At 38.3% G+C, this 18906-nt stretch overlaps 1 protein-coding gene across 9 annotated transcripts in view; it reads right to left on the reverse strand.

Annotated features, from left to right (window-relative positions):
• Positions 1-18906, reverse strand: part of LOC126355056 (protein lava lamp) — a 176747-nt gene that overhangs the window by 110277 nt on the left and 47564 nt on the right. For all 9 annotated transcript variants that reach the window (XR_007565438.1, XM_050005215.1, XM_050005217.1 and 6 more), the window contains 2 exons: positions 16083-16429; positions 7255-7477 (listed from right to left, as the gene is read on the reverse strand). Coding sequence is in view for 8 of the 9 variants with exons in the window: in XM_050005215.1 (XP_049861172.1) it covers positions 7255-7477; positions 16083-16429 (570 nt within the window). In the remaining variant the exon portion in view is untranslated. The remainder of the gene's footprint in view (positions 1-7254; positions 7478-16082; positions 16430-18906) is intronic.

Raw genomic sequence — 18906 nt, forward strand, 5'->3', positions numbered from 1 at the left:
AAGTCTACAGTCAGTAATGCAGAAATACCCAGATCATGCACTATTAGTTGGAAGCAATTTTAACATGCTGAGCACAGACTGGGAGATCTATGGATTCACTGCAGTGGGTACAGGCAAACATTATAACGAAGTTATTTTGGACACATTTTCCAAAAACCTTTTTGAACAGTTAGTTCGAGAGCCCACATGCAATGGAAATATTTTAGACCTTGTAGCTACAAACAAGCCTGATGTAATCGACAGCATCATTATCGAGACAGGGATTAGTGACCATAATGTGATCATAGCAACTTTGGTTACCGAAATTAATAAATCAGTCGAGAGGGCTAGGAGAGTATTTCTACTAGAAAGAGCAGACAGACAGTTGTTAGTACCTCACTTAGACAATGAACTGACATAATTCAGTTCCTGTATGATGGACATAGAGAAATTATGGGCAAAGATTAAATAGATTGTAAATCATACTCTGGAACTGTAAGTGCCGAGTAAGTGGATTACAGATGAAAAAGACCCACCGTGGTTTAACATCAAATTTTGAAAAATGCTGAGGAAACAAAGGTTGTTGCACTCTCAGTTCAAAATGGAATGTGAAAATGACAGGCTATAGCTAACAGCAATTTGTGCACCTGTAAAAAGATTGATGTGCAAAGCTTACAATAACAACTACCACTGTCATACCCTAGCAACAGATTTTGCCGAGAACCTAAGAATTCTGGTCCTTTTTAAAACTGCTAAGTGGGTTTAAAGGCTTCTGCCCACTCACTCATTGACTAGTCTGGTGTGGCAGTAGAAGATAGCAAAAGTGAAGTCGACATAGAGAAACAACTGAAAGAGCTGAAATCATTTAAGTCTTCAGGTCCTGATGGAAACCTAATTTGGTTTTACAATGACTACTCTACAGCATTTGCCTCTTACTTGGCTTGCATTTATCATGAATCTCTCATTTGCAAGTCCGAAGCAAAAGTGCAGGTGACTCTGGTATATAAAAAGGGAAGAATGAACCCAAAAAATTCCAGGCCAATATCTTTAACATCGGTTTCCTGCAGAATCCTTAAACATATTCTCAGTTTGAATATAATATACTTACTTGAGAGGGAAATGCTACTGTCCACAAATCAGCATGGTTTTAGAAAGAATCACTCATGTGAAACTCAGATTGCCCTTTTCTCACGAGAGCCTCCGATCCATGGATGAAGGGCAACAGGCGGATTCCAAATTCTGAGATTTCCATAAAGCATTTGACACAGAGTCACACTGCTGGTTGCTAACAAAAGTACAAGCATACACAATAGGTTCGAATGTACGTGAGTGGCTCAAAGACTTCTTACATAACAGAACCCAATATGTTTTCCTCGACAAGGTGTGTTAATCAGGGACAAGGGTATTGACAGAAGAGCCCCAGGCAAGTGGGACAGGACCGCTGTTATTTTCTATATACATAAATGAGCTAGTGGCCAGGGAAAGCAGCAGTCTGCGGCTCTTTGCTGCTGATGATGTGGTGTGTGAGAAGGTATCGTTGTTGAGTGACTGTAGGAGGATACTAAATTGACTTAGAGAAAATATCTAGTTGATGTGATGAATGGCAGCTAGGTCTAAATGTATAAAAATGAAAGTTAATGCAGATGAGACAAAAAACAAACCCATAATGTTCGAATATAGTATTAGTAGTTTGCTACTTGACACAGTCACATTTGTTAAATATCTATGTGTAATGTTCCAAAGCAACACAAAATGGAATGAGCACAAAAGGACTGTAGTAGGGAAGGCAAATGGTTGGATTTGGTTTATTGGGAGAATTTTAGGGAAGTGTGGTTCATCTGTAAAGGAGACTGCATACAGGACACTAGAAGGACCCACTGCTGAGTACTGTTCAAGTGCTTGGGATTTGTAGCAGGTCAAATTAAAGGACGACACCAAAGCAGTTCAGAGGAGAGCTACTAGATTTGATACCAATAGGTTCAAACAACACACCAGTATTACGGAGGTGCTTAGGGAACTCAAATGGGAATCACTGGAGGAAGATGATGTACTTTTTGTGGAGCACTATTGAGAAAACTTACGGAACTCGCATTCAAAGCTGACTGAAGAACAATTCTACTGCCGCCAAAGCCCATTTCATGTAAGGACCACGACAATAAGATTAGAGAGATTAGGGCTCATATAGAGGCATACAGAGAGTCGTTTTTCCATTGCTCCACTTGGGAGTGAAATGGGAAAGGAAATGACTAATAGAGGTACAACGTGCCCTCTACCATACACCATACAGTGGCTTACGGAGTGAGTATGTAAGTGTAGACGTAGATATTTTGTGAAGATGAACATGCCTTTTGCACTATACTAGCTTAGTAGCTAAACTAAGTGTCTGACCTGTTGAAGAAACAAAAACGTTTTGTGGGTCCACAAACAAACTATTTGTGAACAACTGTGAATGTATGATTATATGCCATTTTATTTCAGTTTGAAATGTAATCTTTTCAATTAAGTTCCCATCTAACTGGTCTCAAGTTTCACCCTTGGCTCATGGTAAGGGAATGTAGTAGATACATGATGGGACAATTGCACATTATGCTGCTGATGCAAGATGACACCTGACAAGACAATATTATCCAAGATGTATACGTCCAAATTTTACATTTTCCTTATCTTCCACCCTGTTTCCTTCTACCAGTTTTCAGTGTCAGTAATGGTTTATTAACACCAAATTGTTTCTAATCGAACCTATATCTGATCTGACTCCCTCAGGTCAACTGAATATGAGAGATGGTCAGTTACAATTCTGCTTGTAAAATTTTGTACATGTTCTTGTCTAGTTATGCACACATAATTAATTTGTGCAAAGTAATGAAATATATACTTATGGTAATTAAAATAATGGAAATTTCTTAGCACATTTGATAAATGTGGCACTCGATGTCCTCTAGTCTGTTGTACAAACACAAATCCGTTATGATTGGAATGTATAGTGAATTAGTCCAAATAATTTATGCCGTACAATGCAATGAAGCTCTTGGTTGCAACAGATATTACAGAAGAGAAAATCTGCTCTAGATTTTATGCTCTACAACTGAGTGCATATGTTCAGTCTGTCATGTTTACCTAGGCCCGGGTAGATGGTTAAGTTACATGCAAGTTTGTTACACTACACGTAAACATACAAAATTTAATGACTGTATCCTTTCAGACAATAATACCTTTGTTACACAATAAATTTAGCCACATACAATATTCCTCGGCCGTAATTCAGCCTAAGAATATAATAATAAATGCAATAGAATGGTAGATACCATATTAAACAGCATTTGTACTCAGTTCAATACATAAATTTCCTAACATGTGAAGCATACATACACCATAAATGATATAGGGAGGAAAAAGTGGAGGATAGCCCAATTTCTCACTTTCAATATTGTGTTCTGTGCATTTCACATTTTCAGTGCAATGTAAAAGCTTGGAGGGAAAGTGTGCCATTACTGTTTATCCTGCCAACCATCATAGTATGATGGTGGTATTAACCCAAATATATTATAAAAATGTGTGTGTGTGTGTGTGTGTGTGTGTGTGTTTTCCACATCTGGGTCTGAACAACATGACCGATTTAGCAAAACTTGGTATACTTATCCCTTACTGTCAGGCAACAGTCGCTGTGGGAGGTAAGAACCACGTACCTATCATAGTTCAGATGATATGACATCATAAAGAATGAGGTGCCTGAAAAACTGTCACATTGTGCATGAAATTTAAATTTTCACAGAGGTGATAAAAGTCAGAGGATACCTCTTAATGTCGTTATCAAATCTCCTTCTGCATAGTGCAGCAATTTGGTGTGTTACTGACTCAACAAGTTGTCGGAAGTTCCTTGCAGAAATACTGAGCCATTCTGTCTCTACAGCCATCCACAATTGGCAAAGTGTTGCCAGTGCAGGATTTTAAGCAAAAAATGACCTTCTGATTATGTCTCATACATGTTCAATGGGGTTCATGTTGGGTGATTTAGGTGGCCAAATCATTTGCTCTAATGTCTAGAATGTTGTCAAACCAATCACAAACATCTGGGACCTGGCAGCGTGGAGCATTGTTAAGGGAACATGAAGCACACAAATGGCTGCAAATGATCTCCATGTAGCCGAACATAACCATTTCCACTCAATGACTGGTTCAGATCGACCAGAGGACCCAGTCCATTCCATGTAAACACAGCCCGCACAATTAGGGAGCTACCACCAGCGTCCATAGTGCCTTGTTCACAACTTCAGTCCACGACTTCATGGCATCTGTGCCGCACTGTAGCCTTACCATCAGCTCTTCCCAACTGCATTAAGGATTCACCTGACCGTGCTACGGTTTTTCTGTCATCTAGGGTCCAACTGATACGGTCGTGAGTCTGTTCCCATAGACCATTAACACCAAATTTAGCCACACTGTCCTAACGGATATGTTTGTCGTACATCCAACATTGATTTGTAAGGTAATTTCATGAATTTTTGCTTGTCTGTTAGCCTTGACAACTCTATGCATAAGCCACTACTCTCGGCCATTAAGTGAAGGCCGTCGGCAATTGTGTTGTCAATGGTGTGAGGTAATGCCTGAAATTTTGTAGCCTATTCACAAACACGTTTGATTTGATACTTTGGATCTCGGAGTATTGAATTCCCTAATGATTTCTGAATGTGCCATGTGCCTATCTCTAACCTCCATGTCGTGTTCAAAGTCTGTTAATTCCTTTTATGCTCTCATAATCAAGTCCAAAACCTTTTCACATGACTCACCTGAAAACAAATGACAGCTCTGCCAATGCACTGCCCTCTTATACCTTAGTGTACATGATACTTCCACCATCTGTTTGTGTGCGTATCAATATCCTATGATGTTTCGTCACCTCAGTTTATTGCTTCTTTGGTACTAACTCTATTCGCAACATATTTCACTGACATTATCTGTATTTGCCACTGAATGTACTTATATAAATATGCCATTGTAAGACACACAGTTCAAGAGATTCGATGTCATAAACACTGAGATATGTTGAAAATGCCATTTCATGCATGAAGTTTTAATACATTTATTATTTGCTACTAAGACACTCCTACACTTGAGTCAACTTAAGGAAATACCTGACACCTTGCAGCGTTTTTGACAGCTTTCAATTGCAAAAATTATAGCTGTCTACAGTGAGGAGTAATATCTCTTAATTTGTATACTGTATTTATACATTTGCACGCAATGTACATTTCTTTGTAAGACTGTTTCATAATTTCAAATGTGTTTTCACAAATATATGGATACTTCACTACAAACACAGTTAATTTCAAACAGAAAACTGGAAAAATGAATACCAGGGCATTGCCAGGTTTGTCAGTTGTTATTAAACAAAAAAAAGGTTCTTGTGGTGGTACCCATGCACTGCCATGCGACCTCATGGTCTCCCACACATCTCCTTTCAATCAGTGCAACAAACACTGACAACTGTGTAGCAGAAAACTGCATCAAATCCCTGCAACAAAGTAATTAAGCAATGCCTAATGGCTATATCAGATGAATATGACTAATCACACCAAGGTTCTTTAATGGTCCAAAGATGGTGATACCATTCATTAGCAGATCAGGTATCAACCTACAGCAATTGTGAATTTTGTGGCATTGTGTATGGGACATGAAGTATTTTGCTTAAATGGTGAGCTGACACCTTGCTCATTCCTCTCTCTTTGGGTCAATGAAGAATCATCTGAGTAGCTAGTGATTCATATCCAAAATGGACATACTATGGCCTATCCTGGGTTAGCCAGCTTGTCGAAGTAATTGTTGCCCACTGACAATGTGTTCAGATATCAGGGGCGGATTAATGAAGTTTTGTGGGTGGGGGATTTACCTAGATGAGAAAGAACACCCAGGGATCCCCTCCTTGAAAGTTAAGGAAAAAACCTTCAAAAATACTGTTATGGCTGTTTTGATATTTAAAAATAACAAAAAATTGCAAAAATGTGTTTTATTTTAGACAAAAAAAGTTTTAAATTTCTTGAAACGTGTAGCATTCACAACCTTTTTTCTGAATAACTTCTTGTATATAATTGTTAACACACACTAGCAAGCTCATAAGCGTTCATAGAGGTGCCTGTTCAACTCAGTTCACACACACACACACACACACACACACACACACACACACACACACACACACACAGCAGATTATATAATTATAAAGCATGCCACTATGGTGTTTAACTTTGGTGCAGAATACAAAAATTACCATCTGATTTTAATTTAGTTTCAACTCTCGGAGAGGGTGATCCTCCTCACCCCCCCCCCCCCCCCCCAACCTTAATCTGCCATATCTGAAATAGTGATTGTTGTTGCACCCAGTGCGCAGTTAGCAGTTCAGTAAAGGCTCTGTGTCTGAACTGGCATTAGTCAGACGTGCTTGCTAAATGGACTCACCTGAAACACATGGTTTTGGAAGTAATGGATTCTGTATAATTATTTGTGTCACATTCTTTGTTCTGCAACCTCATGTTATTCAGCTCTATTCAAACAGCAGTAGCAGCTCAGAGTTTGCTACAATCTGTTCTGTGGTTGGCTGCACTTGCTAGTGCGTTTTTGCTTTGATGATCTGTGCTGCATTCCGACAGCTGTAGTTTCAGTGTAAGTGATTAAGAAGGTATTGTGGCGCACGGGATATAGCAAAAACTGGATGTAGTTAAATTGTTTGAAATGAGTAAAAATTTTGGCAATGAAGCATATGCAACAAGCTGTGGTCTGCTAAGAACTGTTCTCACTCAAACCGTCCATTGTCTGCTTCCTAAAAAGTATTGTGGCACATGGGACATAGCTACAATGGGATGTAGTTAAATTGATTGAAATGAGTAATAATATTGGTAATAAACCATGTGGTACAGTCTGCAATTTGCTCAGAACTGTTCTCAACTGAACCTGATATTGTCTGACTTCTAAAAAGATTAGCTCCTTGGACTGGAGAGAGTAGCAGCACATCAGGCATAATCACATTATTAAAAACCATACTATCTTCAAAACCATACTATCTTCATAACTACCTGCAGAACGTAGTTTGTCTATGAGAACTCTAAAAAACCTCTTCTTCTGTAGGAGACAGGTATCTGAGGATTTTATTTTTAATTGTCATCATCTTACAAGCCACCCCACTTCCATCCATCCATACCCCCCTCCCCCCTTTTTCTCTCTCTCTCTCACACACACACACACAAATATATGTGAAAACGGAAAGAAATTACATGTTTTCACCTTGTTTTCATGAATAACAGATTTCAGGCTACTAATCTCATTGTTTGCTTCCTCAAGAGCCTCTTCTAATGCTCTTACATTATCAGTTAGATGATTTTCTTCAGACTGTTTCTGTAATTCAGATTGCAAAAGAACAACTTTCTCTTGGAGCTCTGCATTCCGAGTGCTCAGCTCAAATCTTGTTGATTCCAGCATCTTGTTTCTGTCTTCCATCTGTTGTAACCTGCGGAATGAAAAACAACTTACTAAAATAAAACTTAAAAAAATATACATGACTGCTGCATGAAATGATACCTGCACAACAGAACACACAGTAATAGTTCTGCATTTCTTTTGCATCTACATCAATACGCAAAAAATTCACACTTAAATGTATCCGTGCTTTATTATGCAGTGACATGCACGTGTACTTTAAAAGGCAGTGCTATGTCGTCTGCAGAGCGCACCTCAGTCTTGTGTGTTTGTGAGATTTCACAAAAAACAGGAGTGGGGACCAAGAAAACAGCCATGAGACACAGCGCCAGACACTACAGATTTTTCCTGACATTCCCAAGATGATGAAAATGACCCTAGAGGACATCCAAGTCTTGTACAGATGTTGTTCAGCACATCAGCGATCAGAGGGAAGCATTGGAGCCATGTCAGGTGGGTGCGAACCGGAGACGGAACACTCACGCAGCACGAACCGATTACGGAGCGCTCAGCAAGAGACAGAAGTGGAAATCGAGGAAACAGACAGGATACAGAGCACCAGACACTACAGATGATGACTACGAACCCAGAGGGTGGCCGAGCCGGATGCGGATGGCAGTGTGAAAACCAGTGGCCAGAGGGGCCCATGGGAGCCGGACCTGGCGGGTACGGTTCGCGGAGGGAACACCCAATGCAGTGTGGGCTGACTAGGGAGCGCCTGGCACCTTACAGGGATAAATACTGGACTTGGTCAACTCGAGGACCATTCTCGGGTAGCATCTGAAGAAGACAGATAGTTACACCATCAAAATATTGTGCGAGAACGACACGAACAAACGGCAGAAGTCCTGTTTTTTCAAAATATCAACAGATTGCCAGGTAAGCTTAAAGAATTACAACACTACTCATGATGGAAACATATTGCATATAATGGCAACAAACAGACCTGACCTCTTTGAGGATCACCACAGCGAAACTGGTATCAGTGACTATAACGTGGTTGTGGCAACAATTATTATCAAAGTACAATAGACAACTAAAACAAACTGAAAGATTATGCATGTTCAGTAAAACAGAAAAAAAATTAGTACTGTCATATCTCAATGAGGAACTTGAAACTTACAGTATAGGGCAGGGGCATGTGGAGGAACTCTGGCTCAAATTTAAAAGAATAGTTGACCACGCACTGGACAGATACATACTCAGCAGAACAGTTCATAATGGGAGAGAACCTCCATGGTATACAGTCACTGTAAAAGAAACTTCTAAGGAAACAGAGATTACCGAGTAATTGATGTAAAACAAAGTGCAGGGCTATTGACAGAGCGATGCTGAATGAAACGCGTTTGGCTGTCCAGAGAGCAATGCGGGCTGCCTTTGTATCAGAATATTGTCAAATGATCTCTCAAAGTACCCAAAGAAATTCTGGTTTTATTTATAGGCTATTAGTGGCACCAAAGTTAGCTGGTGAATGAGACAGGAACTGAAACTGAGGGTAGTAAAGCAAAAGATAATATGCTCAACTCCATTATCAAATGTTATTTTACAAAGGAAAAGCCAGGAGAATTGCTCAAACTTATTCCTTGTACCACTGAAAAGAAGAACGAAATATGCATTAGTGTCAGTGGTGTTGAGAAATATCTGAAACTGTCAAAAATGAACAAATCTCCAGGGCCCAATTGAATCCCTGTCAGATTCTATACTGAATTTGGCTGAGTTAGCCGCTATTCTAACTATAATCTATCACAGATCCCTTAACAAAAACTGGGCCCAGTCATTGGAAAAAGGCACAGGTTACACCTGTCTACAAGAAGGGTAGTAGAAGTGATTCACAAAACTACCATACAATATGCTTGACATCGATTTGTTGTAGAATCTTAGAACATATTCTGAGCTCGAATGTTATGAGGTACCTTGAACAAAATGACCACCTCAATGACAACCAGCATGGATTAATAAAACATCGATCATGTTAAACCCAACTTGCACTTTTCTCACATGACATACTGAAAGCTTTGGATCAAGGCGATCAGGTAGATGTTGTATTTCTTGGTTTTCAAAAAGCATTTGTCTCAGTAAAACACCTATGCTTACTGTCAAAAGTATGAACATATGGGGTATCATGTGAAAATTATGACTGGGCTGAGGACTTTTTGGTAGGAAGGACACAACATGCAATCTTGGACAGAGAGTCATCGTAAGCTGTAGAAGTAATTTCGGAGGTAGCCCATAGAAGTGTGTTATGACCCATGCTGTTCATGTTGCATATGAATGACCCTGTAGACAATATTAATAGTAACATCAGGCTTTTTGCAGATGATGCTGTTATCTATAATGAAGTACTATTGAGAGAATGTGCATAAATATTCAGTCATATTTTTACAATATTTCAACATAGTGCAGAGATTGGCAACTTGCTCTAAATATTGATAAATGAAATATTTTCTACTTCACAAAACGAAAAAACGTAGTATCCTAGGACTATAATATAAATGAGTCACTGTTGGAATCAGCCAACTCAAATAAATAGCTGGGTGTAACACAATGTAGGGACATGAAATGGAATGATCACATAGGTACAATGGTGGGTAAAGCAGGTGGTTGACTTCGGTTTATTGGTAGAATATGGGGAAGTGCAATCAGTCTACGAAGGAGATTGCTTGCAAATCACTCTTGCGACCAGTTCTAGAATATTGCTCAATTGTGCAGGACTTATAACAGATAGGCCTAACAGGGAATATTGAACATATACAGAGAATGGCAGCACAAATAGTCACAGGATTGTTTAATATGTGGAGAATGTTACAGAGATACTGAAGGAACTGAACTGGAAGACTCTTTAAGATAAGACGTAAACTATCCCAGGAACCTTTATTAACACAGTTTCTAGAACCAGCTTTAAACTAAATACTACAACCCCCTACATTATCACTCACATAGGGGCCGTGATTAGAATAATTACTGCCTGCACAGAGGCTTTCAAAGAATCATTCTTTCCATGCTCCAAATGTGAATGGAAAAGGAAGAAACCCCAATAAATGGTACAATGCGATGTACCCTCTAGCATGAACCTCATGGTGGTTTGCAGAGTGTAGATGCAGATGCAAATGTAGAAATTCAAAGAATGTGCTTGAAAATTGTCACAGTGTTCATTACAATCTGGTTGAGAACAAGCTTTCAGGGGCATCACTGTTCTTTAGTGAATATGTACTTTGTGATTACATGGCTCTGAGCTGGTGCAACACTGTTCTCAGATTTTGATTTCTGTATTGTTGCTACTCTTTTGCTATACTATGAGGCTAAAAAAAGTAAAGTCTTTGGTTCAAGCCTGTGACTAAGCTTTTGACCTGACTGAATTGTAGACTGCAACCTTTCTTTGTCACAGTACTACAAGGAGGGCGGTGGTGGGCCCATTGCCCGGCCACCTTTTACCCTGGGTGAAGACCCCTAGCACTAATTTTGTAGCAGGCTGAGTGTACCTGATGTCCTGGAAGGACTAGAATAAGCAAAATCCCCATCCCTATCTGGGACTGAACCCTGTGTCTCTAGGGCTGGACTCTAGTATTTTAACATTTAGACCATCACGGCCACATACCATATGTCCACCAGCAAAAATTCCTCTTTTTTTATTCTGCCACGAAAAGCTTAAAGGTTAACCTACAGAGTAAGAAGTTGAGTAAAGGAAGCACCTTATGCTGCTTGAAATTCATTAGTGAGTCAGTAGTGCCAGAGTGGGAAAGAAAACTACGTTAGAAATAATGCTTAACCCTTTGCAAATAAATAATTATATTTACCCAATTCAGAAATTTAACTTTTGTAGATTTGTGTTAGTGTTAATTAAGCCTATGAATAGAATCATTACAAGGATATAGTTTGCAAGTCATATTCATAAATGATATAAATAACAGGAATTGTGACAAAGTCAGAAAGGAGAAATGTATATTAAGTTAGGGCAACATAATAAAGGTTACAAAACTAATGCCTGAAGTGATGGACCTTGTTCACAACAATGAGAGGACTCTACCAGGTAGTCACTGATGGCCACCAACAATGTCCTGTACTCTGATTAAAATTACTTTATGATTGATGTTTCACCAAGTTGGCCCCTACAGCCAACTGCCATCTAATCATAGTTCTGCTTTGAGTGTCACATGCTCACTGTGTTTTTCGTTTTGTATGTTACATGCAGCACCTTGTGAAGCTTGGTTGACCGCATGCTGGCAGCACTGCCCCCTGCCACTACAATCTGTCAATCCAAAAGTAATTTTAACCGAAGTACAGTGATGCTGTATGAGTGTAGGGCTACAGAGCAGTGCCACTCAAATTGTTGAGGGTTATGTAATTATGTTGTAACTGAAGAGGAGAGAATGTCAAGGAACACTGGTCAAATGTGTTCTTGTTTCATTTGTTTCATGTCTGATTTACATTTATGTATGGCAAGGAACACTTGGGGTCATTGTAAAATTTATAAGTTTGTATGTGATATGTTCTTTATGATGCTTGATCATCACGGATTATATTGAAATTTTATGTGTAAATTCGCGCATGTCCCGAATGAATATGAGTGAAATTTCACGTTCATCAAAGCAATACCAGCCAAGATATATTCTCTTGTTTGACTCCACGCACAACTTTGAGGAGAGCGAATGAGAATTTCTGGTGACTTTGGGCTATTATGTTTCGAACAATACTTTGTTGAAAGAAATTAAATGTGGTCATCTTGAACAACTGTACGTGTTCTCTTAAGAATAATAATGAAAAGAGTTTTACAAGCCATACTCAGCCAAACAATTTTAGGCAAAATAGCCTGAAAAAATAACAAAGTCTGGCATCCTATATCTCAGGTATGATGAACGTGACACTTGGTTTGAAGTAACCTAACACAAGGTTCTCAGATATGAAGTTTCGTTTATGTACTGTTTTCCAATACTGAATAAATTAAGTGCAAAGCTGAATATTTTGTAAAAAGGTAAAAAAATGTGGCATTTTCAATCTGATTTTACAATAACCTATGTTCTATAAAACCTCCAAACTGGGCTCATTAGAAAGACCATGGTTTTTAATAGCAAAAAAAGTAGTTTATTTGATAATCCAACACAGAACAACAATGCTAATCAATTTCAATCGAAGCTGGGTGTGAAAATCATGGCATGACCTCTCTCTTTCACAAATACCATAGTGTATTAGAGCTTCAGAAGCTGTTCCCCTCCCACGAACAGTGGGATAATTTCCAACATGGGTTAACAGTGCTACATAAACTGAGGCAAAGTAATGGAAAAATCCTGCTGTGAAAAAATTTTAACATTGGCTGCTTATATACTGTTGATTAAAGACATGATAAACATGAAACTTTGGAGACAACAACAAGTTGTGGGTCACGCCAGCACCAATTATGTTGTCACTTGGGTTCTAAGGCCATCCTCAGTTCATATGGGTGACGGGCAGAAATGGTGAAGACTGCTGGCCTCACTCGTGGGATTCAAGCAAAGGTTACAATTTGCAGCATTGTACCTATTGTTGAATGTGGTCCTTTGCTTTAGATACGAGTGGAGGGTGCCAATCAAAGGCTCTGTTGATTCTGTGACAGTGTCGGCTCCACATTTATGGGCCTGTGTTAGGGGATGGAGAAGTGTAGGACTCCGCTGGATAGGTCAGGAGTGCACTAAACAAAGCAAGCACCTACTCAGGTATCAGAGTACTTGTGAAGTGAACAAGTTTTTTTATGCTAGAAAGTGAGTTGAGGTCCTCTGATAAATGCTCACCAATTGATATGAAATGAGTGAAATCAGGGAGCATAAAAAGTAAAGACATTTCATGTGTCAAAATTTTAATGTAAATTCTCACAGTATTCATAACAAAGCTTCTGAATTTATTGTCCTGTAGAAAAATTGTTGTGCTCAAATTATTTTTGGAATCAAGTGCTGGCTGAAATCAGAAACAAGAAACTTGGAAATATTTAGTGAGACATGGAATGTATATTAAAAAGACAGATTAGATGCCATAGGAGAGGAAGTGTTCATTGCAATCGACAAAAACATTATGTCTATGGAAGTAGAAATTAAGTCTGACTGTAAAATTACTCAGATGCATGTAATTGATCTAAATGAAGTGAAGTAAATTACCTGATGTTTTTACTGACCACTCTATTCTGACATGACAGTTTTAGAAACAATCAAAGAAAGCCTATGCTTAGAAATGTGAAAATATCTATGTCATGCAATATTAGTTGGAAGCAACTTTAACCTACTGAGGAAAGATTGTGAAGTCTTTGGATTCACTGAAGGTGGTAAGAACAGACAGTCTTGTGAAGTAGTTTTCAATATGTTTTCCAAAAACTGTCTTGAGCAGCTAGTTCAACAGCCTAAAGCAATAAAAATATTTTAGACCTTGTAGTGACAAACTGGCCTGAGCTTACTGATTGTGTCAGTTAGAGATAGGAATGTGATCATCTCATCACAGTGATGATGGTTACTAAATTTAATAAGTCCATCAAGAAGGTCAGCAGAGTATTTTTGCTAGAAAGAGCACATAAACAGGTTTTAGCAGCCAAGTTACACAATAAATGGACATCATTTAGTTCCAATAAAACAGACAGAGAGAAATTGTGAGCAAAGTTTGAGCTGACTGTAAATTGTACTCCAGAAAAGTATAAGCCGAGTAAGTGGATTAACGGCGGAAAAGACCTACTGTAGTTTAATAACAAATGATGACAGGAAAATATTAGTAGACACTCATGAATCTGTAAAAAAGATGCTTGTGCGAAGCATACGACAGCTTCCATCATCATATCCAAACAAAAGATCTTGTCGAGAACCCGAGAAAATTCTGGTCCTATGCAAAGACGCTAAGCACGTCAAAGGCTTCTATACAGTTACTCACTTATCAGCCTGGTGTGGCAATAGAAAACAGCAAAAGGAAAGCTGAAGTTTTAAATTTCATGTTTAAGAAATCATTCACACGTGAGGTTTGCACAAACACATCACTGTACAGACTCCCATTTGAAGGACACAGTAGTAAGCATCACTGGCAGCACAGAGAAGCAACTGACAGAGTTAAAAACAAATATGTTGGTGGGTAATGACGGAATCCCAATTTAGTTTTACAAGAGAGTATTCTATGGCATTGGCCCCCTCACTTAGCTCATATTTATTGCGGATCTCTCACCCAGCACAAAGTTCTAAGTGACTGCAAAAAGGTGCAGGTGTATTCAAGATCAGTGTATTCAAGAAGAGTAAAAGAACAAACCCGCACAATTGCAGACCAATATTGTTAACACTGGATTGCTACAGAATTCTTGAACATATTCTGAGTTTGAATATAACAAATTTCCTTGAGACAGTAGAGATTCTGTCCACAAATCAGCATGGATTTAGAAAGCATTGCTTGTGTGAAAGTTGGTCTGTCCTTTTCTTGGACGATATCTTGTGAAAAATGGATGAAGCGCAACAGCAGATTCCATACTCCCCCACATTTCCAGAAAGCAAAAAAAAGCATTTGACACAGTGCCCCACTGCATACTGTTAATGGAGATACGAGAATATGGAATAGATTCCCGGATATGTGAGAGGCTTGAAGACTAGAGCACAGTATATTATCCTCAACAGAGTGTGTCTGCCAGAGACTAGGTATCGTCAGGAGTGCCTTAGGGAACAGTGGTAGGACAACTATTTTTCTCTACATACATAAATGATCTGACAGACAGAGTGAGGAAAAAATCTGAGACCCTTTGCTGATGATGGTGTGGTATATGGGAAGGTGTCATTATTGAGTGACTGCAAGAGGACACAAGATGACAAAATTTCTAATTGGTGTGAAGTATGGCTGCTTGCTCTAAATGTAGAAAAATTAAGTTAATGCTGATGAGTAGGAAAAATAGTCTCAATATAGCACTGGTATGTTCTGCTTTACACACTCACATCCATTAAGTATCTAGTTGTAATGTTGCAAAGTGATAAGAAATGGAACAAGCACGAAAATGCGGTAGTAGGGAAGGTGTACTGTCAACTTCAGTTTATTGGAAGAACTTTGGAAAAATGTAGTGTATATATAAAGGAGACCAAGTACAGACAACTAGTGCGGCTCATTCTTGAGTACTGCTGAAATGTTTGGGATCCTCACCAGGTTATATTAAAGGAAGATACTGAAGCAATTCAGCAGCGGGCTCCTAGGTTTGTTACGAGTAGGTTCAATCAAAAAGGTGAGTATTACAGAGATGCTTCATAGCCTCAAATAGGGATCTGTGGAGGAAGGATGACATTCTTCTTGCAAAATACGGGTGAGAAAATACAGCTCATAGAGAGGAACACAGTCATTTTCCTCTCTATCTATTTGCAAGTGGAACAAGAAAGAAATTGACTAGCAACAGGACAAGGTAGCCTCTGATATGCACCATACAATGGCTTGTGTAGTATGTATGTATGTACATGTAGATATGTACAGTGTTTCGACTTTCAAACATACAATCTGTCTTACTCTGGAAAAAATGCAACTTTACAATATCAATATTTGCTTTTCATCACTAAAACTAGTATTGTCATTAAGATTGCATTTCTGGGAATCCATATCAAGGGATATAAAAGCACGCAAGAGAAAAGAGTGGAATGTAAAAATGATAAGTTATCAGAAGCTTTCCACACCTCTTGTTTTTTGCTTCCAGTTGTTTATTCAGGTCTTCTTTCTCTCTTTTCATGTTTGCTTCAAGGGCCACAAAATTTTGCTGCATTGTCCTCATCTCCTCGCGCGTTTCATCTAAGGTATCTAAAGTTGCCTTGCTTTTGCGTGACAAGTCTTCTGACATTAATGTTATTGCCTTTGTGCGAGCTTCAATTACAGAATCCTTCTCCTTCAAGTTCTCTTGTAGATCAATTATTGTATTTTCCAGTTCAATTATTTTACCATTAAGTTCTATAATTCTACTGTCTCTCAGAGATATCTGTGAGTGCAGTTCTTGAATCTGATGTTCTGGTGACAGACCTTCTGGTATCTGGAAAATAAATAAATAAATAATACAGACTTGTGAAAACTGCATGTGCATGACCCTGGAAATGTTTTTCTAAAGATATCTTCCTAGATTTTAGAAATGAATTTTAGTTACTTTGTCAAAATTTATGACACTGATATTTTGTCTTGCCTGAGGTTCTGAACAAAAATGAAAAAGCAAATAAAAAGAAAACAGAGAAACATGAAAAGATGCTTACAACACAATTATCAGCTGTTGGCAGCATCTATGACTTCAGCTCAAGAAACAAATTAGTATAGTAAGAATTTATCATTTACTAATTAGTAAGTAAAAAGGGGACTCTATAAGAATGAAATTTAGATTCGATAAGTTTTCAAGTACCATCAGTGTTTCAACAATTTAAAAACTTGAGAAATATGAAATTTTGGGAGTATGATTGGCAAGGAAACAAAAAATACTGTTGAAGCACAATTGAGACAAAAGAGGGTACAGAAAAAATGAGAGAAAAACCAAATGCTAGAGAGAAAGAACCAAAGCAAAGAAGCATCCACAACAGAAACGGTAAAAAAAAGAACAAGCGAAAAGGTGAAACGAATTGGTTTGAAGGACAGAAAGCATGTGAATATGAGTGTGTAGCTGTGAAGCTGGGGAAGGCAACAGGGGAATATGAAATCCAGTGCCTGGCAATTTTACTTTGCAAAGAGTAGCGTGAAGTGAAGAGGTTGAAACCCATGTTTATCAGACTGTGATACAGCTTAATTATTGTATTCACAAGGATGGTGGGTAATTAATTAAAGAAGTAAGCAAAAAGAGTACCAAGCTGTGGTTCTTGGTGCTGGAAGGAAAAAAAAAACATTTTGTGCTTTTTCACTTGATTTTAGGTCAAGCAACTATTCACAAGCTGTCAAAGTTGGATACATTGTTGTTACAGAAATATACTCAATAAATTTTTCATGAATGATGAGTGAAACTACAACAGGGGTCACTAATCTTTTAATACCCACAGACTGTACTATCAAAATCTGAATATCTCGTAGGCTGCATGCTTCCAACTTCACATTTTAAAGGTGTTCAATAAACAATATTTTTAAATACAAAAAGTGGTTTTGATATAAACACTGTCGGAAAATACCCTAAACTGAAACATGTATAGTAATTTAAGGGAAGAAACATACAAATATTTTTAAAGGACAATTTTATTTAAAAATAAAAAGCTAAGAACAACATACACAATCTTTTATAGCTTTATGCTAGTGAAATTTATGATCACAAGTCAGTATTACTGCAATTTAAGAAAAAATCTAACAAAACACAATGGGTTGGAGAGAAGGTAATCTGCAGTAGGTGGCTTCAAGATTGCATAATTCTGGAAATACTTCAAGCTGGTGTTACCAAGGCAGTCAAGAAAAGGTCATGTATTTTGGATTCGAGTAAAAATTTAGAAGAATACTGACAAATTCTGAAATGTATTTACAAAAGCTGATTAATGTGGTTCAACCTGCCACGAATTATTAGGGATGTTTTTGAATTTGGTGCATTCCTGATTAAAAGATTTAGGCTGCTTTGTTTAGAAATTTTGATTTCAAATATTTTCTCACAGGATGGCAACATAGTGAAAAAACTGGAAGCGAGGTGTAGCAAAGCTAATGCAGTGAGCGCTCAGCTACGATCTACTCTCTTCTGCAAGAAGGAAGTCAGTACTAAGACTAAGTTAATTGTGCACCGTTCAATCTTTCAATGAACTTTGGTGTATGGGAGCAAAAGCTGGGCGGATTCAGGTTACCTTATCAACAAGGTTGAGGTTACGGATATGAAAATAGCAGGTACTAGTAGATGGGAACAATGGCAGGAGGGTGTCCACAATGAGGAAATCAAAGAAAACCTGGGAATGAACTCTATAGATGAAGCAGTCAGGGCGAACAGGCTTAGATGGTGGGGTCATGTTACACGCATGGGAGAAGCAAGATTACCCAAGAGACTCATGGGTTCAGCAGTAGAGGGTAGGAGGAGTCGGGGAAGACCAAGGAGAAGGTACCTGGATTCGGTTAAGAATGATTTTGAAGTAATAGGTTTAACATCAGAAGAAGCACCAATGTTAGCACTGAATAGGGGATCATGGAGGAATTATATAAGGGGGGCTATGCTCCAGACTGAACGCTGAAAGGCATAATCAGTCTTAAATGATGATGATATTTTCTCAACAAAGCACTTAAAAAGGAAATAAAAAATGACAAAACCTGAGCATTATCAGCACACTACCTGCTATCATATTTCTGAGGAACTACGCATTGATTATGAAACAGTCTTAGGCCATTCAGATATGATGGTATAGTAACACCTCAATTTCATATAATCTGATAGTGAATCAAAACTCCATCTGTGAAAAAAAAGCTACAGCAGAATAATTTTCACAGTTTTTGAAACAGTTAGTTATGGACGACAAAATTAGGTCATGCATGACAAAGATGTTCATTAAAGTTAGGCGAAGGATTGGCGAAAGA

This window comes from Schistocerca gregaria, chromosome 3, assembly GCF_023897955.1.
Source record: "Schistocerca gregaria isolate iqSchGreg1 chromosome 3, iqSchGreg1.2, whole genome shotgun sequence".
In the NCBI taxonomy this organism is placed as follows: Eukaryota; Metazoa; Arthropoda; class Insecta; order Orthoptera; family Acrididae; genus Schistocerca; species Schistocerca gregaria.